The sequence below is a fragment of the Tachypleus tridentatus genome, chromosome 9, assembly GCF_004210375.1.
Source record: "Tachypleus tridentatus isolate NWPU-2018 chromosome 9, ASM421037v1, whole genome shotgun sequence".
In the NCBI taxonomy this organism is placed as follows: Eukaryota; Metazoa; Arthropoda; class Merostomata; order Xiphosura; family Limulidae; genus Tachypleus; species Tachypleus tridentatus.
In genome coordinates, this window is record NC_134833.1 from 161336364 (window position 1) to 161363416 (window position 27053).

A 27053-nucleotide genomic window follows, 5' to 3' on the forward strand; every position below is an offset into this window, starting at 1 on the left:
ATTTGTGATAAATTTACATCTTTATTAAGTTAGCAAGTCTGTTTATAACTAAACACATAAATAAAATACTGCAAAAATAATAATGGAATAGAAACTTTATTCACTACAGATATTTGAAAACTTTTTGCTAGAGTGGAAGGTGACGACGCTCTTTTGTGGCATTTTTCTTTCTTTTCCTTTCCAGGTATTTTGTAAGTTTGTTTTCTTTCTTGAGTTTCTCGAAACGTTCTGCTAATTCTAATTTCTTCTTTTCAGCTGAAATAAAAGGTTTCTCGCATCAACATTCAGATCTCAAACATCCCAAAAAGATTCATGTACAACAGTATATCTCAATAATATCATTTTGTGCACTAAGAAAGACCTAAAGTGTTTGTTAGCTGTCACTACAGTTTGGTTCTTTTTCTCTATCTACAAAAGTAGCTAAACAAATACTGAAGTGTAACAATACTTTAGCAACAAACCAACACTTCAATATCCTTTTTGCAACACAGAATGAAAAAGAAAGATCTAAACACTTGAAGTTATCATGATAAAACCAGGGACTTAGAACAAACATTTTTGTATTTGCTGGGATATTTTATATGTATCATAAACTACTCAAACCTCCACCAATACTGTAGAACTGTAGTCAAACCTTTCTTATGTGTACCACCATGAACAGTTCAGTAGACATATTGACAGTTAACAGTAGGATATAACATGTAACAAATCACAGTGTTACTTAACATTCATATTTGGTACAAAACAGTGTATTTTATACACAATTGTTTTAAACAAAACATCTACAGGGATTGGTGGTCTATGAACAAAATTAGAAATTAATGGTGTTCTCTCGTTATTAAAGTTTAAGAACCACCATTTTAAAATAATGTTTGCTTGTGTAAACTCTCATTAGTTAATTAATGTTGCCCTATGTTAGATAATATACACATTATATAAAACTGCAGAAAAACATGAATGAAAAACTAGTCTCACATTTATTCTTAAAGTGTGGCTTCTTTCCTTCTTTAAGCTGGTTGACAATTTCTTGTTTCTCTTGTCTTATCTTCTCTTTAGCCACTTCCTTCAATCTTTCAGTTTTCTCTTGATTTTTCTAGAGTACACAAATTTATAAATAATGTTTTTTAATGGAATACAGTATTTTACTACTCTTAAATAAATATTAATGAATTTTTCCCATTACTTTATAAATAATGTTTCTTAATGGAATACAGTATTTTACTACTCTTAAATAAATATTAATGAATTTTTCCCATTACTTTATAAATAAGGTTTCTTAATGGAATACAGTATTTTAATACTCTTAAATAGATATTAATCAATTTTTCCCTCTAGTTTATAAATAATGTTTCTTAATGGAATACAGTATTTTAATAATCTTAAATAAATATTAATGAATTTTTCCCATTACTTTATAAATAATGTTTTTTAATGGAATACAGTATTTTACTACTCTTAAATAAATATTAATCAATTTTTCCCATTACTTTATAAATAATGTTTCTCAATGGAATACAGTATTTTAATACTCTTAAATAAATATTAATCAATTTTTCCCATTACTTTATAAATAATGTTTCTCAATGGAATACAGTATTTTAATACTCTTAAATAAATATTAATCACTTTTTCCCATTACTTTATAAATAATGTTTCTTAATGGAATATAGTATTTTAATACTCTTAAATAAATATTAATCATTTTTTCCCATTACTTTATAAATAAGGTTTCTTAATGGAATACAGTATTTTAATACTCTTAAATAAATATTAATCAATTTTTCCCATTACTTTATAAATAATGTTTCTCAATGGAATATAGTATTTTAATACTCTTAAATAAATATTAATCAATTTTTCCCATTACTTTATAAATAATGTTTCTTAATGGAATACAGTATTTTACTACTATTAAATAAATATTAATTAATTTTTCCCATTACTTTATAAATAATGTTTCTTAATGGAATACAGTATTTTATTACTATTAAATAAATAAATGAATTTTTCCCATTACTTTATAAATAATGTTTCTTAATGGAATACAGTATTTTACTACTCTTAAATAAATATTAATCAATTTTTCCCATTACTTTATAAATAATGTTTCTTAATGGAATACAGTATTTTACTACTATTAAATAAATATTAATCAATTTTTCCCATTACTTTATAAATAATGTTTCTTAATGGAATACAGTATTTTATTACTATTAAATAAATAAATGAATTTTTCCCATTACTTTATAAATAATGTTTCTTAATGGAATACAGTATTTTAGTACTCTTAAATAAATATTAATCAATTTTTCCCATTACTTTATAAATAATGTTTCTTAATGGAATACAGTATTTTACTACTCTTAAATAAATATTAATCAATTTTTCCCATTACTTTATAAATAATGTTTCTTAATGGAATACAGTATTTTAATACTCTTAAATAAATATTAATCAATTTTTCCCATTACTTTATAAATAATGTTTCTTAATGGAATACAGTATTTTAGTACTCTTAAATAAATATTAATCAATTTTTCCCATTACTTTATAAATAATGTTTCTTAATGGAATACAGTATTTTAGTACTCTTAAATAAATATTAATCAATTTTTCCCATTACTTTATAAATAATGTTTCTTAATGGAATACAGTATTTTACTACTATTAAATAAATATTAATTAATTTTTTCCATTACTTTATAAATAATGTTTCTTAATGGAATACAGTATTTTATTACTATTAAATAAATAAATGAATTTTTCCCATTACTTTATAAATAATGTTTCTTAATGGAATACAGTATTTTACTACTCTTAATCAATTTTTCCCATTACTTTATAAATAATGTTTCTTAATGGAATACAGTATTTTATTACTATTAAATAAATAAATGAATTTTTCCCATTACTTTATAAATAATGTTTCTTAATGGAATACAGTATTTTAGTACTCTTAAATAAATATTAATCAATTTTTCCCATTACTTTATAAATAATGTTTCTTAATGGAATACAGTATTTTAATACTCTTAAATAAATATTAATCAATTTTTCCCATTACTTTATAAATAATGTTTCTTAATGGAATACAGTATTTTAGTACTCTTAAATAAATATTAAACTATTTTTCCCACTAGTCTTATTTAAGTTTTTGTGAAAGAAACCATTTTCATACACCAGTATGACAGATGGTTAAAGAATAAATGAAAACTCCCTGCTAGTTTCAACAGACTGAACTTTTCTTTCTCATGCATTCAGGTTAAAAACAATCAAGGCTCAGTAATTCCTAGAGAAGGTGGAAACTCATTTGAAAGACTTCTAAATAGAGTTGGGTTCTAGTTTCATTTTATTATTTAACATGTTTTCTAAATACAGTTGGGTTCTAGTTTCATTTTATTATTTAACATGTTTTCTAAATAGAGTTGGGTTCTAGTTTCATTTTATTATTTAACATGTTTTCTAAATACAGTTGGGTTCTAGTTTCATTTTATTATTTAACATGTTTTCTAAATAGAGTTGGGTTCTAGTTTCATGTTATTATTTAACATGTTTTCTAAATAGAGTTGGGTTCTAGTTTCACGTTATTATTCCATCAATATAAATGTTATGGTTGGTGTCTGTGAACGTGCAACATTAAAGCCAGTTTTTCATGTTTTAGTAACTTTTCCAAAGTCATTTCGAACCTAAACATACAAGACACTGACATTTAAAAGCTGTCTGTTGAAACTGGTCTAGAGGTTTTTGTAATACAGTTTAACAGTTTTTATGTTTAAAAAAAATCAAAATTTTTAGAAAAAATTCTACTACAATTCAGTTGAACAAACACGTTTTTCTCTTCCTACAATCTGTTTTGATGTTAAATAAAAAATTTTTCATAAGTAAAGGAAACACTAAAACTTCACCAGAAGCACATTTCATTTTACATTCAAACATAATTTTAAATTTTTGGCACAACCTTCTTTAATTGCCAGAATGTTTAATGTACAAACATTAACACACACCATTCTCTTCAACAAAAATTGTATTTGTTTTCTCTTTTCTGGATCATCTTCTATATTTAACATTTCTTGTAATTCCTGAAAAATAATGAAATAATTTAAACAAAAGATCTCTAATTATGTAAACAATGTTACAAATTTAGACTTCAAATAAAAAACGGATATTAAAAAAATACTGAATATTTTTCTCTTGACAACTGTATTAAAGTGAGTTTCTTGACAACTGTATCAGTTTCTCAATAACTGTATCAAAGTGAGTTTCTTAACAACTGTACCAAAGCCAGTTTCTTATACTATGCAAGTAAAATCAAATTATTCACAAAACATTGTTATTCTTAAAGTTAAAAATTTAAACTGATAAGAGAAACCAAATGTTTTCTAAGACTCACAGTGTGGGTAAACTAATATTTAGGATTTTGAATGAATTTTTACCTATGTTAAAATACTTTGATCTGTAAGTGTTTGACCCTCTTCAACAAACAACAGTGTATATCTTTGTCTGATAAAAGCTGTGATAAAGAGAACTGAAAGCTCATAAATAAAAATATTTAAACACAGAGGAAAACTGATGTATAATTCTACATTGGAGAAACTAATAATAAACATTAATTATCAATTTGAAAATTGATGTATAATTCTACACTGGAGAAACTAATAATAAACATTAATTATCAATTTGAAAACTGATGTATAATTCTACACTGGAGAAACTAATAATAAACATTAATTATCAATTTGAAAATTGATGTATAATTCTACACTGGAGAAACTAATAATAAACATTAATTATCAATTTGAAAACATGTATAATTGTACATTGGAGAAACTAATAATAAACATTAATTATCAATTTGAAAACTGATGTATAATTGTACACTGGAGAAACTAATAATAAACATTAATTATCAATTTGAAAACTGATGTATAATTCTACACTGGAGAAACTAATAATAAACATTAATTATCAATTTGAAAATTGATGTATAATTCTACATTGGAGAAACTAATAATAAACATTAATTATCAATTTGAAAATTGATGTATAATTCTACACTGGAGAAACTAATAATAAACATTAATTATCAATTTGAAAACTGATGTATAATTCTACACTGGAGAAACTAATAATAAACATTAATTATCAATTTGAAAATGGATGTATAATTCTACACTGGAGAAACTAATAATAAACAATTATCAATTTGAAAACTGATGTATAATTGTACATTGGAGAAACTAATAATAAACATTAATTATCAATTTGAAAATTGATGTATAATTCTACACTGGAGAAACTAATAATAAACATTAATTATCAATTTGAAAATTGATGTATAATTCTACACTGGAGAAACTAATAATAAACATTAATTATCAATTTGAAAATTGATGTATAATTCTACACTGGAGAAACTAATAATAAACATTAATTATCAATTTGAAAATTGATGTATAATTCTACACTGGAGAAACTAATAATAAACATTAATTATCAATTTGAAAATTGATGTATAATTCTACACTGGAGAAACTAATAATAAACATTAATTATCAATTTGAAATCTGATGTATAATTGTACATTGGAGAAACTAATAATAAACATTAATTATCAATTTGAAAACTGATGTATAATTGTACATTGGAGAAACTAATAATAAACATTAATTATCAATTTGAAAACTGATGTATAATTGTACACTGGAGAAACTAATAATAAACATTAATTATCAATTTGAAAACTGATGTATAATTCTACACTGGAGAAACTAATAATAAACATTAATTATCAATTTGAAAACTGATGTATAATTCTACACTGGAGAAACTAATAATAAACATTAATTATAAGTTTGAAAACTGATGTATAATTCTACACTGGAGAAACTAATAATAAACATTAATTATCAATTTGAAAACTGATGTATAATTCTACATTGGAGAAACTAATAATAAACAATTATCAATTTTAAAAATCATGTATATTTTTGATATTAAACATGCAGAAAAATCCTGGATTGATGGTTTTATTTATTACAGAGCAATAAATTAAACTACTGGATTTGTCTGTGCATGTTAATGTTTGCAAAGTAAATTATTTTACCTTTCTATAAATTAGTTCCACCTGAACAGTATGTTGTATTTTTAAGTAACCATTTTAATGGCATATGTACATCATAGTTAAAATGGATTGTTCCCTCAGTTTAAAAATTATACACCTGAACCTAATGACATATTGGATAAAAAAAACTCGAAACTAAGAAAATTTTAGAAAAAGATGGTGGGTCTTGTTATCCTTATATAAACTCTATAAATCTTTCTCTGTCACGTTAATAGTTACTGCTTCTATAAAATATACCAGAAAGGTGTCACAACATTATGCAAAACTTTATAAATTCCTTAACTGCACTAAAGCAAAACAGTACACTGGTGATGATAAATGTGTAAGTCACTGAAAGAAATTAAGAGTGCTACAATAATTTGAATATTGTTAACCTAAATTAATATTATATCCCAAACATTATGTCAATTAATCTACTATAATAAATCTGACACAGCTGAAGTGAATTTGTTTATCATTAATAACAAAGTATAGATTAAAACTATTACATGATGGAACTGGTTTATTAGTGGTATTTGCTAATAAATGAACCAATGGCTTCTTTGGTTAATTAGTAGACTGTTAATGAAACCAGATATTTACAAGCAGGAAAAAAAAGCCTCCAGCTATTTTCCTTCCATGTGTTCAGCAGTTCAAAATAATGCAGTCTAAGTAGATTTTTTGATAACAAATGACAGCATGTGAGTTACTTGAACAGATGGAACAATCAAATACCATAATGATAACTTTGTTTAGTCCATGAATTTTGTCACAACCAATTTAATCTCTGCTCATCAGTAATTAATAAATCATCCAGTTCTATTACTTAGATCATATGGAATCTAAAGAAATTAATTTCAACTTTCATACTATCTGATCCATTTTGTATCCTGAGCCACAATTGTTTTGCAATGCCAATACACTTAGACTTTATAATAACCAGTATATGGGCACAGCTACAGAATTATTTTTGTCTAAGCATCTTTAAACTTATATTCAAGATAATGTATACTTTACACAATTATATACTTAAGTCTCTTCTTCTTAAGTTATATGTTTGGGTTCTATAAATTAAACAATTGTAGTACACTGTAACCTTTGCTTTAAAAATGGTTTAAACACAAATGGAGCTGAAGTGTGATGAAGAAGACACTGTACTTAAAAACTAATATAAAATTAATTGCTGTAAATGAATGATACATATCTGGATTATGCAGTATAGATATTTTATAAACATAACTTAAATAGGTTTAAGTGCAAATGAAACTTCAAAACATTCAATCAAAGTCTACAACAGTGTTCTAGATTGCATCAAACAAGTTTTAATTATAAAATAAATAAATGATAGAAATGTCACAAACCTACCTTCTTTTCTCTGGCTTTAATGTCAGATAAAAAACTATATGCATTTTTAAATATATCTTCGTGGTAGGTACCTGAAAGGTCATCAAACCTGGGGTCTCGATACACCTTAAATAAACAATATTAACACCCGATAAATTTCTTAGTAATTTTTCTTGAGTTGAAGATTATTAGGTGTACATTTCACTTCATATTTTATATCCACTAAACTCACATAACTTACTTAAAAGATGAAATTACATCATAGAAAATGAGGGTAAATATTATCCTGATTATATCTGTAAATGGAGACACATTTTTGTACAGTTTCTTAAAGTATTCAGAACACAACAATATTTTTTTTATCCAGTCTGGAACATCAACTTTTAGGAGATTTTAAATAATTTTCTACCGTCAATGAAATTTTTTAATATTTTTTCTTAGGATATTTTAGAAATATAAGTTAAATATGACATCAAAGCAAATACAATGGAATTTTTCAAAGCTGTTATATCCAAATAATATAATGAATAAGATTAATCAATGTACATTTGACTGTAATTCCAAACCTTCACATCTTTGATATGTGAATAAGTGAAAATTAAAACTGAACTTACAATAACTGTATTTTGATTTTCCACACATTTCTTTTGTTTTAAAACATACGACACAAAAATCAAAATGTGTATCACTGATGATGTGTCCAGAATGTTTTCATAAGAAACAATAACTATATCACAGAACCATTTATGAACAATCTACAAATCTTACTTTCCTTTTCACTTGGTAAACTTCACGAAATAAAGGTACAGCAGCTTTAGAGGAAACTTCACGGGGCCTTAGAAAAAGAAAATGTAGTTTGGGGAAGAAATAAACTGAAACTACACAGTAGAGTTACTAAAATAATTAAACATGTAGTTATATTAATCACCATCTTGTAACCTTTTATTTTCCTCACAAAATAATACATTCTATTTTTCAAATCATATAAACCAACCATTGTAAAAACATTACCAGAATTTTAAATATGTTAGAAAGAAATCAATAATCAAAAAATAAAAGAAATTAATTAAAAATATGACAAGAATGTTTTACTTTTTCTGTTCTGCACATAACATAGTCAACTGGTGTCAAAAGTGTAAACTACAATACATTACACGGTTATTCTATTTGAATAACTACTATTATAATGGAGTCAGTGTGAAGGTTTTTTAATTTCTTTCATAGTTCATAACACTAACCATGAACCCATCACTTACAAAACAAGCACGTTTGATCAACACTGTAATATGTTATACATGTTCTAGTATAAATCTTACAACTATTAGTTCTAGCACTTTAAATTACATTTATTATAAATAACTGATCAAATAATAACATTAATATTACTCAAAACCAAAATGTTCACAATGAAAATAAAAAAATTCTGGAAATATTTGTGTTACCAGTTCTAGTTATCCAACATGGTAATAACAAGGACCAGTAATGGACAGTTGTTTTTAAAGTCTGGTGAACATCTTGACAGTGAATAGTGCATATGTCATACATACATATATATATTTTAATACAATCTATATACCTGTTTTTGTTGGCTCTACTGTACTTTTTGTACTTGTTGTTAGTTTTCTGAGAACCAAACAGTGCTTCATTGTACCTATACAAGAAGAAAATGTTTGAAACAAAATATAGAACATGGGGTACAAGGTATTAAACAATAGATTCAGTTTAAGTTATACATAAAATATAGAACATGGTGTACAAGATATTAAACAGTAGATTCAGTTTAAGTTATACATAAAATATAGAACATGGTGTACAAGATATTAAACAGTAGATTCAGTTTAAGTTATACATAAAATATAGAACATGGCATACAAGATATTAAACAATAGATTCAGTTTAAGTTATACATAAAATATAGAACATGGGGTACAAGGTATTAAACAATAGATTCAGTTTCAGTTATATACTGGTGATAATGTAACATACTGATCATTTTTTCTCACTAGAGGGTTATAAACATTACAAAATATTACAATAACAAAACAAATTTAGAACAATAAGGTTAAAACTTCTTTCGGTTTTTGTAACATTCAATCATTTCAGTTAACCTACAAAAAGTCACAGTTCACCAGCTTTTTTATTATACACTGTTAACATCTGCCACAGTGAGTAGAAATCATCACTTGTTTTTTTATTATACACTGTTAACATCTGCCACAATGTGTAGAAACAAATCTTCATTTGTTTTTTTGATTATACACTTAACATCTGCTACAGCAAGTAGAAATCTTCATTTATTTTTTTTATTATACACTGTTAACATCTGCCACAATGTGTAGAAACAAATCTTCATTTGTTTTTTTGATTATACACTTAACATCTGCCACAGCGAGTAGAAATCTTCATTTGTTTTTTTATTATACACTGTTAACATCTGCCACAGTGATTAGAAAATTTCATTTGTTTTTTATTATACACTGTTAACACCTGCCACAGTGTGTATAAATGTTCATTTGTTTTTATTACACACTGTTAACATCTGTCACAGTGTGTAGAAATGTTCATTTGTATTTTATTACACACTGTTAACATCTGTCACAGTGTGTAGAAATGTTCATTTGTTTTTTATTACACACTGTTAACATCTGCCACAGTGTGTAGGAATGTTCATTTGTTTTTTTTATTACACACTGTTAACATCTGCCACAGTGTGTAGAAATGTTCATTTGTTTTTTATTACACACTGTTAACATCTGCCACAGTGAGTAGAAATGTTCATTTGCTTTTTCTGGTTAAGTGCACCTTGATTCATTTTTTAATTCCAACTTTCTGGAAGAATGTGTTTTGAAACCAGAGTGACAAAAGCAGACTTAAATTTGTTTGTTCTATAAGCAAGATCTTACTTATAATTTTAAAATAAATATATAAATGACATTTTATATTAAGACTGACAACAACATTGGAGAGATAACATAAAATTAGAGACATCTAAGTGAAAGACATGTTTTCAGATAAATTGAAAACAATAAAAGTAACTCACAGTTTTGATCCAACCTTGTACTAAATAAAGTAACTCACAGTTTTGATCCAATCTTTTACTAAATAAAGTAACTCACAGTTTTGATCCAATCATTTACTAAATAAAGTAACTCACAGTTTTGATCCAATCTTTTACTAAATAAAGTAACTCACAGTTTTGATCCAACCTTTTACAAAATAAAGTAACTCACAGTTTTGATCTTTTACTAAATAAAGTAACTCACAGTTTTTCCAACTTTTACAAAATAAAGTAACTCACAGTTTTGATCCAACTCACTTTTACTAAATAAAGTAACTCACAGTTTTGATCCAACTCACAGTTTTGATCCAACCTTGTACTAAATAAAGTTCCAACCTTTTACTAAATAAAGTAACTCACAGTTTTGATCCAATCTTTTACTAAATAAACAGTAACTCACAGTTTTGATCCAACCTTTTACTAAATAAAGTAACTCACAGTTTTGTTCCAACCTTTTACTAAATAAAGTAACTCACAGTTTTGATCCAACCTTTTACTAAATAAAGTAACTCACAGTTTTGATCCAACCTTTTACTAAATAAAGTAACTCACAGTTTTGATCCAACCTTTTACTAAATAAAGTAACTCACAGTTTTGATCCAACCTTTTACAAAATAAGGTAACTCACAGTTTTGATCCAACCTTTTACAAAATAAAGTAACTCACAATCTTTAACTAAATAAAGTAACTCACAGTTTTGATCTAATCTTTTACAGTAACTCACAGTTTTGATCCAACCTTGTACTAAATAAAGTAACTCACAGTTTTGATCAATCTTTTACTAAATAAAGTAACTCACCAACCTTTTACAAAATTTACTAAATAAAGTAACTCACAGTTTTGATCCAATCTTTTACTAAATAAAGTAACTCACAGTTTTGATCCAACCTTGTACTAAATAAAGTAACTCACAGTTTTGATCCAATCTTTTACTAAATAAAGTAACTCACAGTTTTGAGTAACTCACATCCAACCTTTTACTAAATAAAGTAACTCACAGTTTTGATCCAACCTTTTACACAGTTTTGATCCAACCTTTTACTAAATAAAGTAACTCACAGTTTTGATCCAACCTTTTACTAAATAAAGTAACTCACAGTAACTCACAGTTTTGATCCAATCTTTTTAAATAAAGTAACTCACAATGATCCAACCTTTTACTAAATAAAGTAACTCACAGTTTTGATCCAACCTTTTACTAAATAACTCACAGTTTTGATCCAACCTTTTACTAAATAAAGTAACTCACAGTTTTGTTAAATAAAGTAACTCACAGTTTTGATCCAACCTTTTACTAAATAAAGTAACTCACAGTTTTGATCCAACTCACAGTTTTTACTAAATAAAGTAACTCACAGTTTTGATCACAATCCTTTTACTAAATAAAGTAACTCACAGTTTTGATCCAATCTTTTACTAAATAAAGTAACTCACAGTTTTGATCCAACCTTTTACTAAATAAAGTAACTCACAGTTTTGATCCAATCTTTTACTAAATAAAGTAACTCACAGTTTTGATCCAATCTTTTACTAAATAAAGTAACTCACAGTTTTGTAACTCACAGTTTTGATCAATCTTTTACTAAATAAAGTAACTCACAGTTTTGATCTCTTTTACTAAATAAAGTAACTCACAGTTTTGATCCAATCTTTTACTAAATAAAGTAACTCACAGTTTTGATCCAATCTTTTACTAAATAAAGTAACTCACAGTTTTGATCCAACCTTTTACTAAATAAAGTAACTCACAGTTTTGTTCCAACCTTTTACTAAATAAAGTAACTCACAGTTTTGATCCAACCTTTTACTAAATAAAGTAACTCACAGTTTTGATCCAACCTTTTACTAAATAAAGTAACTCACAGTTTTGATCCAACCTTTTACAAAATAAGGTAACTCACAGTTTTGATCCAACCTTTTACAAAATAAAGTAACTCACAGTTTTGATCCAATCTTTACCTAAATAAAGTAACTCACAGTTTTGATCCAACCTTTTACAAAATAAAGTAACTCACAGTTTTGATCCAACCTTTTACTAAATAAAGTAACTCACAGTTTTGATCCTTTTACAAAATAAAGTAACTCACAGTTTTGATCCAACCTTTTACTAAATAAAGTAACTCACAGTTTTGATCCAACCTTTTACTAAATAAAGTAACTCACAGTTTTGATCCAACCTTTTACTAAATAAAGTAACTCACAGTTTTGATCCAATCTTTTACTAAATAAAGTAACTCACAGTTTTGATCCAACCTTTTACTAAATAAAGTAACTCACAGTTTTGATCCAATCTTTTACTAAATAAAGTAACTCACAGTTTTGATCCAACCTTTTACAAAATAAAGTAACTCACAGTTTTGATCCAACCTTTTACAAAATAAAGTAACTCACAGTTTTGATCCAACCTTTTACAAAATAAAGTAACTCACAGTTTTGATCCAACCTTTTACAAAATAAAGTAACTCACAGTTTTGATCCAATCTTTAACTAAATAAAGTAACTCACAGTTTTGATCTAATCTTTTACTAAATAAAGTAATTTACAGTTTTGATCCAATCTTTTACAAAATAAAGTAACTCACAGTTTTGATCCAATCCTTTCTTTCAATTTCTCCAATTCTTCAAAAGACATCTCTGCAAGTTCTATACATAAAAACATTAGTTCTATACATTTATAATTTCATTTACATTGCTCTAAAACTTAAATCAGTTACCATACAAACATTAGCTGAAATTATAATTTTATTTCTAGTTGAAAACAAACAAGTTATTATTACTGGTGTTAATATTAATAGATAATTAAGCAAATTAAAAAAAATATTGTTTTGCTAGATTCACAAATGCAGTATTCAGTGTAACTTGTCACGTATGGCAATCATTAAAAACCACGTATACTAAATCTAAAGAAACAAATTAAGAATGAAGTTGGACACACAAAAAAAGATGTAACTTTTGTACAGGTCTCCTACTCACAAAGAACTGATAAATTTGTACAAATTGTTTTAGTTTCATGTATAAATACGAAATATTATGGTATATATAAATCAGTGTTTATAACAATATATTTTAAACAGTAATCAAACAATCCTTAAAGTTTAAACAGTTATATAAAACTTTATCAAACAATTCTAATTTAAATAGACTTTTATTAAAAATTTATTAAACATGTTTTAATATAATTCATTAAATATATTTGAATATTTTCACCACTATGTTAGAGAAAAAAATTGTAGCTACACAGGAGAAAAAAAAAGAAAAATTATTTAGTCTGGTTATTTTGTGAGGAAGTTTTGAAAACAGTGTCCAAAGAAATATTAAGAATGCCTTACCCTGTCTCAGAACAGTCCTGTGAGCCTCATCCTAAAATAACAAAAATATTCTTACAACTAACTTGTCAGTTAGAAGTATTAACATTTTAACAACAAAAGTCAGAAGAGATGTTTTACATTCTTATGTAAAACTTATTTATGAGAAATAAAACAAAATTTCACTTTAACCTAATCGATGGAAATCACATGAATATATCAGACTATACTCAACCTTTCAGAAACAACTACTGTGTGACACCTCAGCCTGTTTTGGCACAACTGCATCACTGAACACAATTTAGTAAAATAGAATACATATGAAATGACCAAAAGAAATAATGTCTTCACAGTAATATTCATTCTTATTTACACAACAAAAAATATGAAAATATATTCTGGTAAAATAAAAATATACAAAATGACTAAAGAGACAATGTCCTTCCAAGGATTTTTATCCTTAAAAATACTTACAAGTTCAATTAATTTATCATTTGAATAATTGTAATTATTAACAATACAAAAACCAATTTAGTTTAATTGCTTTAATCATACTTTGATCAATGTAATCAATGTTAATAGATAATCAATTATTCCAATTAATCAATTAAATTGCTAAGTTTGAATTTTAATGCACTGGGGAAAATGGAACGGCCAGAATAAGAAATTTTACCAAGACCATAACTCTAATGTAGTTTTGTATCAGAAAGATCCAAGTTCATAGCTGGAGTGAAACAGTTGGGTAAGGTCATCACAAATAACTCCCTAACCTGCTCTGTGTTCACAGCTGGAGTAAAACAATTGGATAAGGTCATCACAAATAACTCCCTAACGTGCTCTGTGTTCATAGCTGGAGTAAAACAGTTGGATAAGGTCATCACAAATAACTTCCTAAACTGCTCTGTGTTCATAGCTGGAGTAAAACAGTTAGATAAGGTCATCACAAATAACTCCCTAACCTGCTCTGTGTTCACAGCTGGAGTAAAACAATTGGATAAGGTCATCACAAATAACTCCCTAACCTGCTCTGTGTTCATAGCTGGAGTAATCCAGTTGGATAAGGTCATCACAAATAACTCCCTAACCTGCTCTGTGTTCATAGCTGGAGTAAAACAGTTGGAATAGGTCATACAAATAACTCCCTAACCTGCTCTGTGTTCATAGCTGGAGTAAAACAGTTGGATAAGGTCATCACAAATAACTTCCTAACCTGCTCTGTGTTCATAGCTGGAGTAAAACAGTTGGATAAGGTCATCACAAATAACTTCCTAACCTGCTCTGTGTTCATAGCTGGAGTAAAACAGTTGGATAAGGTCATCACAAATAACTCCCTAACCTGCTCTGTGTTCATAGCTGGAGTAAAACAGTTGGATAAGGTCATCACAAATAACTCCCTAACCTGCTCTGTGTTCATAGCTGGAGTAAAACAGTTGGATAAGGTCATCACAAATAACTTCCTAACCTGCTCTGTGTTCATAGCTGGAGTAAAACAGTTGGATAAGGTCATCACAAATAACTTCCTAACCTGCTCTGTGTTCATAGCTGGAGTAAAACAGTTGGATAAGGTCATCACAAATAACTTCCTAACCTGCTCTGTGTTCATAGCTGGAGTAAAACAGTTGGATAAGGTCATCACAAATAACTCCCTAACCTGCTCTGTGTTCATAGCTGGAGTAAAACAGTTGGATAAGGTCATCACAAATAACTTCCTAACCTGCTCTGTGTTCATAGCTGGAGTAAAACAGTTGGATAAGGTCATCACAAATAACTTCCTAACCTGCTCTGTGTTCATAGCTGGAGTAAAACAGTTGGATAAGGTCATCACAAATAACTCCCTAACCTGCTCTGTGTTCATAGCTGGAGTAAAACAGTTGGATAAGGTCATCACAAATAACTCCCTAGCCTGCTCTGTGTTTTCACTTGACATTCTCTATTATACACTTTTCTAGCAAAAATTATTTTGTGAATGTATTTGCCTATCTTCACTCCTGCTGTTTTTTTTTGTTTTTCTTACTGACCCTACAAATTTATGAATAACATAAACTTGACCACTTTACTTAATATGGCTGTCTACTTGGTGCCCAGTGTTTAATTTCATTATTCAAAATACCAAACTTATTTTGAGATTACTGATAACAATGCTAAATATGAATATTAAAGACGTCCATTGATGTGTCACACTGATGTGTCAACCAAGGGATATTTCTCTTGTGATCATGAATAAACATTAACTGATATATCTATCTGCTATCAAAATTTTGAAATAAAATAATTTTTGGATGTGACACAGAAAGTTAGCTGTTAATAAGGTTATGAATATAGGGTTTTAACTTCAGGTACATAAATTGGAAAATGTTAGTCAGACCATGCAGGTTTATAGCATCTCTTGTGGATATTTTTCTTCACCAACTGCTCAAAGAGCCTTCTTGAAACAAAGATACTCTAATACAAAAATGATTGACAAGGTGGAAGTTGGTGAACATCTGGGTGTAACTGTCCAATGTTTAATCAGTAATGTCGAAAAAACCCACTTGTAGAGAAATATATATATGTCCAATGTTTAATTAGATTAACTGCTTTACTGCATATGGAGATCAGAAATAATGGAATTCTGGTGACAAGTATCATAAAAGTAAATTTTGAAAAGATACAACAAGAATTATACTTTGTGAATTGGACAAATGGAAATACTGATCAAATGTGGAATTTTAATATTCTATATGATATCTTTGCTGCAGGAAGAAGAAAAAAGCTTGGTTAGAAGTAAAACACCAGGTTGGTTTACAAGGAATATAACAAATAAAAACATTATAAATGTAATAATCATAAATCAACTGTAATGAAAGGAGGCTTAGAAAATTACAGGTGATCAAGACAGTTGGTTAAACAAGACATCAAGCAGTTAGAAAGGATATATGCAAATAAGTTAGCTGAAAATGTAAAAGTCAACACTATGAAGTTTTTTTAATGCATTAATGTTAAGCAAAATGTTAGAATGGGAGTTAGGTCTGTGTAGGGTAATAGAGGAAGGCTCATATCTAATTCTAGACAGTTGGGCTACTATGTTCTACTTTTACTTTAACTGTTCCTAATGGAAATTAAAACAGAATTTCTCATCCTAAACACTCACCAGATGGAAACAAAAATGATTAAGTTGATTACATTAATTATGAAATTATCAAGAAAAAACTGAGAAGATCAAAGAACAACAAGTCTCAGGTAATATTTCCTGAGGAGTATAAAAGTAGATTAATGATTGCACATGGTAATATTTCCCAAGGAGTATAAAAGTAGATTAATGATTGCACATGGTAATATTTCCCAAGGAGTATAAAAGTAGATTAATGATTGCACATGGTAATATTTCCCGAGGGGTATAAAAGTAGATTAATGATTGCACATGGTAATATTTCCCGAGGAGTATAAAAGTAGATTAATGATTGCACATGGTAATATTTCCCGAGGAGTATAAAAGTAGATTAATGATTGCACATGGTAATATTTCCCGAGGAGTATAAAAGTAGATTAATGATTGCACATGGTAATATTTCCCGAGGAGTATAAAAGTAGATTAATGATTGCACATGGTAATATTTCCCGAGGAGTATAAAAGTAGATAAATGATTGCACATGGTAATATTTCCCGAGGAGTATAAAAGTAGATTAATGATTGCACATGGTAATATTTCCTGAGGAGTATAAAAGTAGATTAATGATTGCACATGGAAGCCACTCAATACTATTTTTCTTTAGTAAATCCATCATTATTGGATAAGTGCCAGAAGACTGAACATTAGTGTTACTTCTCTTACCAAGGGATGTGATGAAAACTGCCCTGTTAATTTTAAACCTATCAGTTTTATATCACTGGTGTCAAAATTTTTTAAACGTATGATAAAAATTACTTGCAAATTCAATGAACAAAGTTTAAAGTTTTGTTAAATATACAAAGGAATAATATTGTCTTACTTATCTTTTGACAATCTTTCAATAAGTTGCTGCTTGAGTAGATGAGGACACCGGTGTGGACTCAGTGAACTTGGATTTTCAGAAAGCATTTATCAAGTGCCACAATAATGCAGATAATTGTTATAAATGAAGTTCAGTCAAACTCAGTTAATGACACAAGTGATGTACCTTACTGACCACTATTATGACCTCTGCCCCTTTTTCATTTATGTGAATGAGATATATGAAGGAATGGTCAATAAATTATTTAAATTATTTGGCAAGTTTGGCAAATAAAAGATGGCACACAACTTTAACAGTTATAAACAAAGTAATGCATATGGGTGATCATAATTTAAATTATAATTTGGACAAGAATAACCTTGAATATTCTGGTCATTCAGTCTCTAGAGCCATTGAAGCAGTATCCTGTTGCTAGTGGTTGGGCAAAAAGAATTTTAAGTAGTATCTATAGAAATACTGAATAGAAGTTAAAAGATGTTGCAATTTCATTTTATAGATTTATTTTTAAACCACATTTGGAGTAATACGTTTAGTTATGAGCTCCTTATCTGTGAATGTGTGTTTTTCTTAGAGCAAAGCCACAATAGGTTTTGAATACAGAGGAGATTCAAACCCATGATTTTAACACTGTAAATCTGAAGATTTACCACTGTTCCAGAAGAGGACTCCTTATCTTAGGAAGGATACTGAATTGTTGGAGAGTTAAGAGACTGCTACTATGATGAAAAAGTTGACACACAGACAGATTATGAACTTCAAGATTAACTGATAAATGAAGAGTGAGAGGGAAGGATGTAATGTTTAAAATTCAGTGATGTTGAGAAAACCCACTTGTAGAGAAACATGTTTGTAAAAATGAGCCATTTTTACAAATAAAAATGTTTAAAATTGTTAAGTAAACTGCCATCAGAACGATGCATCATCATCTCTTATACTTAATGATGAGAATGGAAAGACAAAAACATGAATTTTGGTAGAATAGGGATTATCTTCTATTAAAACAATTTTATTTTTCTATTACATTAATAGAAATTCTATTACATTTCTTAACATTAAGGATGTGTCAGATGCAATAACTTGTAAAAGATTTCATAAAATATTTCAATAAAGGTTAGCTTTGAAAGGTGTTTGTTTTTATATTTTAGTTTGGCAGATGGAACATCATAAAATATTTAAATAATAAATGTTGGCTTTGAGGGGTGTTTGATTTTATTCCATAGTTTGGCAGATGGAACATCTTTGATGGACCACAAGTTATACAAGCAACATGAAACAGTATTAATTTCTATTTTTAAATTTAGTAACAAGTAGTAAGTAATATACATTACTAATGTAGGAGATAGTGAACATTAGTGCTAGTTATCAATCAACACAATCTATATGACAAAACTGTCCCACTCAATAAACATGGTAAAAGCAATCTCTTCCAGCCACAGATGGCCTGTGCTACTTAAAATATCACTTAAAAAATTTGGGCTTTGTCCTTTATCTTCACTGATAAATACACTAAATAAAAGTAAAATGTATGTCATATAACTGTTGGCATGGTGAGTAAGTGGTGGTTTACATACTGACAGTTTTTGCCTCATAAATCAACTTAATATAATTTTAAAACAAGTCTAATTAATAAAAAAAACAAGTAAGGTACTTGAGAAATTAATAAATCTTTAGTGAGGGAAAATTCTGTTGAAGGAAATTTTACCCCAACTCTTTGGCAACTTTTGAAAAATTAATTTTAACCTGCCAACTTCATTAATCTGAAATACACACAAGCTTCAATAAAAATTCCACACAGTAAATCTGCAAAAAGTAACTAAAGTTTTCTTAAAATCGAACCATGATGTGTATGGAATACAGCTTTACTAAAATCCTACAGAAAATTACATCTATCAGCAAAATACCAGGATTAGCAGATAATTAAACCAAAGTTGGGCAAGAAAAGTACAAATAACTGAAATCTTTATTCATAAACAAAGTTGTGTGATTTTAAATTATCAACTAGCAGAATTTTACTGTTTCAAGTAATAACTTTAACTGGCTGCTGGGGTGCAGATAATTTACAAAACCTGTCTGCAAAGGATCAGAAATCATGCAATACCAGATCGTAAAACTAGACTAGAGTCCTAGTGCAGTATCCTATAACCCTTAGATTACCTGAAAACAATTACCTTTCCAGGTGAAAATGTAAAAATGAAAGAATTTTACATCATATACAAACCTGTATAAATATCTGTACCACCCCTTGGAATGAATATGACCTCACTAAAGGAAACAAACAAAACAAAACAAAAGGACCAAAGATACATATAATGTAATGAAAGATTACAACGTAACGAGTTGAGAAGAACAACGTTACCATACACACGACACCTGTAAAAAAGCAGCTAAGTATGTTCCATACTAGTCACCAAATTATTCTTTACACTACTAAACATTTATCAGAAGATTTTCACTAATTATCTCAAACTGCTTCAACATATTTTCTCTTCATAACCATAATAATGGCATTTTTTCCAGGCTGCATTAATTTTGTTATCCCATCTTTTAAAATGCAAAATAAATATTCTAAGTTAAAGTTTTTTCCACAAAATTTCACAACAGAAAAAGAATATATATACAGAGATGCCAACTATTTCAAATGACTGAGCATAATGATTGCAGACAGAGCCCTTTCACCATTTTAGTCCTTTTAGATTTGCCACAAACAAGACAATCTGGTGAATGAAGCCTCTTTTTTTCCATCTTGTGAACAATCACATTGGTGTTTCTATGCCACTTAGAAAACGAGAAAATACCCATCTAAGCGAGTGCTGATTGGCTGACAAGCACTGATAACATAACTATGGATTCCCCCAGGTACCCAGTATGGAGAAGCACCGCACTCAAACTATTGGTAGACGTTGGAGATACAATTTTTTTTTTTATTATTTATTATTTCAAGTACAAACATGATTATCGCAAGTAGCCATTTGGACTATGTCTTTTATTTATTATCAAAATTTATCTGTATCTCACTAGAAATTTTCTTTTCACCCCTTTCAAGCCATGGGGGAACAATTTATCACTTTATTGTATAGGCCTATATAATATATAATAATTTGGAAGTTGCAATAAGTCACAATATTTGTTTATACGAGCATATAGTCGTAATGTATACACCAAAATCATAATGATTATGCTCAAATCGTAATGGTTGGCATCTCTGTATATTTACTACATGCATGGCAACCTGTGTCAATCTCTCACTACATATACATACACAAAAATTTAAATTACCATAACTGGTGAACAAATTAAATTACCTTGTCAACATCCAGTTGTTCTTTCTCTTCTTCTTTGCCAGTTTCACCTGAGTCACTTTCAATTTGGTTTTTTACCCATTCACTTTCCTGTTTTTCATCAGTGCTACCCAACATCTTATTTTCCATGTGCATCTTTTGAGAATACAATGAATCATATTCAACAGACATTTCTGAACAACCACTTTTCATGTCAACTTCACTATTGTTAACTATTTCAAACTTTTTTTTGTGTTTCTTCTTCCTAAACTTTTTATCATCACCACTTCCTGTGGTCTCCATCAAATTATCTGCACTGATGACAACATTCTTTGAGGACATTTTCCAAGATGAATCATTGCATGAAGATTGTCCATAGACTGCACCATCACTTTCAGAAGCAACATTGTCAAGTTCTTTACCATCTTTAATCCTGTTACGTCTCTTCTTGTTTTTCAAGGTTTGGGGCATTTTCATTTTTTTTTTATTGTCATCTATGAAAAGTTTATTTACACATATGTTTCTCTCAATAAGTTCTGTCCTGTTTTTCATATTCATGATTTCTAAAGTATCTTTTTAGTTAAGGATGTATTATTCTGTGTATATTCCTTCTAGTACCAGAATACTCTCTTCTATTATTGTGTATATTCCTTTTAGTACCAGATTACTCTCTTCTATTATTCTGTGTATATTCCTTCTAGTACCAGATTACTCTCTTCTATTATTGTGTATATTCCTTCTAGTACCAGATTACTCACTTCTATTATTGTGTATATTCCTTCTAGTACCAGATTACTCTCTTCTATTATTGTGTATATTCCTTCTAGTACCAGATTACTCTCTTCTATTATTGTGTATATTCCTTCTAGTACCAGATTACTCTATTCTATGTTTTTTCTATATCCACATTTAGTTATTATTTTCAAAAGGTTTTGTGAAATATCTTCTCCTGACACCAACAGTATTTTTTTTAAACTGGTTTTACTGCACTTTGGAACTGGCTTGAATACTGCCTGAAAATCAAATTGTTTCTTAAAATATAATACATAAAGACAAAACCTTTCTATATATTATAGCTAAATTTGTCTAGTATTTTCTGTAGCTACCAAACAGTTAACCAGAGGAAAACAAACAAACCATACATTAACATACATTTTGTCAGGAGTACCTTTAGAAGTAAATCATTAGCTCCCAAACAGTTAACCAGAGGAAAACAAACAAACCATACATTAACATCCATTTTGTCAGAAGTACCTTTAGAAGTAAATCATTAGCTCCCAAACAGTTAACCAGAGGAAAACAAACAAACCATACATTAACATACATTTTGTCAGAAGTACCTTTAGAAGTAAATCATTAGCTCCCAAACAGTTAACCAGAGGAAAACAAACAAACCATACATTAACATACATTTTGTCAGGAGTACCTTTAGAAATAAATCATTAATTTTTTTTAAACTTCTAAAATTTTACATTTATCAACATCAATCCATTACTCTTTGTATCTTCTTGAAAGTCAATCTAAAAGAAAACCTTATTAAGAACAAAAGTTACTTTTCTTGCAAAGGAATTTCATGAAAAAATGAGACATCCTCCATTCACTGACTGACAGAAATATTTTGAAGACAGGTGCATCAAGTAAAAAAAACAACATAATAAAATAGACATTTCTGAATATATAATAGACATGTCTGAATATATAACAGAAATGTCTGAATATATAATAGACATGTCTGAATATATAATAGACATGTCTGAATATATAATAGACATGTCTGAATATATAACAGACATGTCTGAATATATAACAGAAATGTCTGAATATATAATAGACATGTCTGAATATATAACAGACATGTCTGAATATACATGTTATTTAGTTTGTCAAATGTTTATATCATTATTCTATACATATGTTTTTATTTTACCATATCAAATAAACTGATTTAAATATACCTCCTTCCACTCTTCTCCTAGAAATAACAACTGTAAAATAACAAGGAAAGTATACAATAGAAAACAATTCCTGCACCAACTTAACAAACCTGACTGCTTTATTGTACTCAATACAACCAGTGCATGGAAAATCAAAAATTTGTGACAAAAATGCATTTCAGTTAGTCTCTGTTGTTTAAAACACATACAATTTTCCTTAGGTAAATAATACATGGTTGTAAATGACCCACTAAACAATCATGTTACATATACATACCCTAATCCAAGGGATTGGGCTGATTGCACATTTCATAAACATTTGTCACTGCTTTAAGAAAATTATCATTTGTTTCAACAGGCATCTGCTGGTACAAAAATAAAAACATATATCAAAATAACCTTTGAGGCCATGAATGGTGTATAAATTTTGCTGTTGAAAACTTTGGCCACTTGCATATGATGTTTAGTTCTCATTTTGTTTTGTTTTTTTATTATTATTACTATAAACACACATATACTCAGAATTCTGAAACTATTGTGTCTTATGAACCAAAATTAAGTCTACAAGTCATAATTTTCTCTCTCAGTGTCAGATTGCCACTAAGCAATCAACCAATTATGGGTTCTCACATTTTGTATACTGGCTTGCAAGGGCTGAAGAGATTATTCAAAATAAACACAAGTTCTGCAGTATTTTGTTGGCTGTTCAAAACTGAATTCTTTTACAAGATTATGGCTGTTTGTTTTATTCACAGCATTAACCAACTCTGCATTTCACTTGAACATAGCAGAAAAAAAAATCCACAAACATATAATCTGAATCTGTCCTTGAACCTAGAATCAATTACTCAGTTTATTTAACAGTTCTCCTGGTCTTTTTATCTTAAAATCAACATAAACAACCACACATATATGGTGACAACTTTTATAAACAACACCAGATAGCTGAAAAAATTATATCTCATTGGAGATTTAAGTGTACACATTAATTTTACAAATGGATCTATCCTTCTTATGATAAATTAACTACAAAGTAAAATTATTTTTATTATAACTAAGTTAAGACAGTTCTATTTTTCTAACAGGGAAGTTAACCTTTGGAATGGGTTGCCTTCGAATGCTGCAGAGGCAGCAAATGTGCATACATTTAAGGGAAAACTTGATAAATATAGGAATAATAAGGGATGGCTTTAAGAATTTTTAAGATTTATTTTATTAAGTTTTAGTTCAGAGGACAGGGCAGCTGAGATGGGCCAATAAGTCCATTGTTGTCTAAAAACATTATGCAATGTTAAACTATATCCTTAAACAGATTTGGATGTGTAATAAACCAAACCAAAATACATGTTTACAATCATCTGATTCAAAAAATATCTATATAAATAAATACTTATTCCAAGAGGCTATAATAAAATTTAATAATTGCTCAAATGTAATGAAAAATAATATTTTAAAAACTTGGCAATGCTAAGCCTAATCAATTGATAGAACTTGCTCTACAACAATGTGGATTTACTAGAAAAAAACAACTATGTAGACTTTGAAATAAATATTAATACTGCTTTCTTTATGAATATTTTAATAACAAATCTTCAATTTTTTTTCCTATATAGATACGATCTAAGCAATTTATATTATTCATCTCCTTAAAACTAAGTATACCAGCATTTTTCCATACTTAAAACTACATATATGCACTGTTCCTTGAAATGTACTATTCAACAAAATTATTTTTATTCTCTGTGCCATATCTTCTTAAGATATCAACAGATGTATACAAATAATAATTATTATACAATTTATAGTTGGAGAATGATTATTTCATCACATCTTTACTACATTTAGATATACCGCTCAGTCAAAAACATTAGTCAAAGTTATTACAACTTTAATTCTCACTTTACATATACTAAACTCAATATTGTACATGTATTTTACCAGTTATAAGCATTCTCTTCCAGTCAGTATAATTGTGAAATAGTAAATTTAAAGTTTATAGCTTTTTATTAGAATATCAGAAATCACTACGCTGTCTTTGTGATAAGGCAAATATAACTAACACTATAAAACAGTGGTTGTAAATTTTACTTTTATGTAATCTTACTTTAACTCATTTAGGGTTAGGTAGCAATAAAACTATAACAGTTTAAAATCCTAAATATACTGTTAAGATTAATTTTCATTTAGTTGTATAAACTATTCATATATTAATACAAGTGCTACTTATAACTTATAGAGCATTGTGGATAATTTGCCAAAACTGCCATTGTATTTGCAGTTTTTACACTTAAACCTAGCCACTTGCAGTTAATTACTTTGACTTTGTCAAACTGAAGCAAAACTACAGCCACAGTAAAAAAGCGACTACTACCAAGTACTAACAATACTTTTAAGAATACATATTAAATAATACCGAGTCATAATATTAATAATATATAATATACAACAGGATATTTGTGATTTACTTTCTAGTCTATTGTCATTCCTTATGATTATAAGTTATAAATATGACCGTAATTTGAAATAACACGATAACGATAAATGACTAAATCGTGTAATCGGAGTTCATTTACTATAATCGTAATACTAGTATTATTTAGTTTTAATTCAAACATCGTTTAAGCGCAATTAGTTACAAGCGCCTATGACTTACGTTAAGCTTCTAAATAACCTTGGCTTACGCCTAATTTACAATCATTCCATCTGGAGAAGCATACGTCGTTATAAATTACGTAATACTATAAATTAGTGCCATAGGTTGCTTAATAGTACTAAGTTATACATACATATGAGATTATGAAATGTAATTCACTGAGCTCAAGACAAACTTAACTTTATCAAATGTATATTAAGATCATTTGAACGTACAAGAATGACACAATAAATATATAAAGTTCGAAATACCTTTGCTGATGACCATATCGCCATCTTATTATTCTCGAGTCCAGCTTTTGTTTCGAGAGTACTTATGATTAAATATCATTCTTTTTGAAGAATTCTTTATTAGTAGTGAAGACAATAAAATTAATTTTATAAAAAAAACATGCTAGGAATAGGTTGTAGATGGATATGGTAATTATATTTTAAGTTTTTCTCGAAACTTTAAGTACTTTGTAAAATAGTTTTCAAAACACCATTAAGTAAACTTATCTTCGCTTTTCAACTTATATAAATGTTTCAGAAGGAAAACTCTTTTGGAAGCGTGTGTCTCGGACACCTGTGAACATCGATCAAGCTCCTTTCGGCTATGATCTGTCCAGCAGTGTCTAGTAAGCACAAGCAATGCATTCCCGATGCCTCGTCGCACGGTTGAGTGCCCCAAGTCAAAATTACGGTCTGCCCGCGAGGGCAGTTCAGGGTGTAAATTCGGCCTTTCTCCTAGCTATAGGTTAGCTAAAATTGGGGGGAAGACCTTCTCGTGGTTTATGACGCTTCCATACACGGCACTGCAGATAGCAGTTTGCCCTTGTTTTGACACTAAAATAACCACCTTTTATTTCACCACTGGTTCAGTAAACTATCCACGTCTGTTATATTTAATTCATTCATCTACTATATATCAACCCTTATCGGTAAAAGAGTAACATGATAATACACTATAATCATTTCTGCTGACACTTAATGATTCCGTAAGGGAAGATGATCACTGAGTGGTACATGTTGTCTTCATTTCTTTTACATGGCATGTAATGCTCTTAAGTAAATAAACAACAAATATTACCTTTTTTAAATACTTCTCTTCTTAATACTGGGCCTGGCATGGCCAGGTGGCGTTCGATTCGTAATCTGAGGGTCACGGGTTCGAACCCCCGTCACACCATACATGTTCGCCCTCTCAGCCATAGGAACGTTATAAGGTTACAGTCAATCCCACTATTTGTTTGTAAAAGAGTACCCCAAGAGTTGGCGGTGGCGGTGATGACTAGCTGCCTTCCCTCTAGTCTTACACTGCTAAATTAGAGACGGCTAGCGCAGATAGCCCTCGTGTAGCTTTGTGCGAAATTCAAAACAAACCAAAAACCAAACTTCTCTTCGTAGCTGCCATTTGGTTGAAAAAAAAACT

The 27053-nt window shown here is 28.5% G+C and overlaps 1 protein-coding gene across 4 annotated transcripts; it reads right to left on the reverse strand.

Moving 5' to 3' along the window:
• Positions 1-77: 77 nt before the first annotated feature.
• Positions 78-26453, reverse strand: LOC143226827 (ribosomal RNA processing protein 36 homolog). 4 transcript variants are annotated; one of them, XM_076458297.1, is made up of 10 exons: positions 25895-26453; positions 21081-22069; positions 13831-13861; positions 13084-13144; positions 9021-9095; positions 8213-8279; positions 7466-7570; positions 4005-4079; positions 976-1093; positions 78-255 (listed from the first exon to the last, which is right to left on the reverse strand). In XM_076458297.1, the coding sequence occupies exons 2-10, from the start codon at positions 21612-21614 to the stop codon at positions 128-130; spliced, it is 1194 nt and encodes a 397-aa protein (XP_076314412.1). In that variant the 5' UTR covers positions 21615-22069; positions 25895-26453; the 3' UTR covers positions 78-127. The 4 variants fall into 4 exon arrangements, with proteins under 4 accessions (XP_076314412.1, XP_076314411.1, XP_076314414.1 ...); XM_076458296.1 differs by lacking the exon at positions 25895-26453 and adding an exon at positions 25644-25781; XM_076458299.1 differs by lacking the exon at positions 25895-26453 and adding an exon at positions 24929-25653.
• Between the last annotated feature and the right edge of the window lie 600 nt (positions 26454-27053).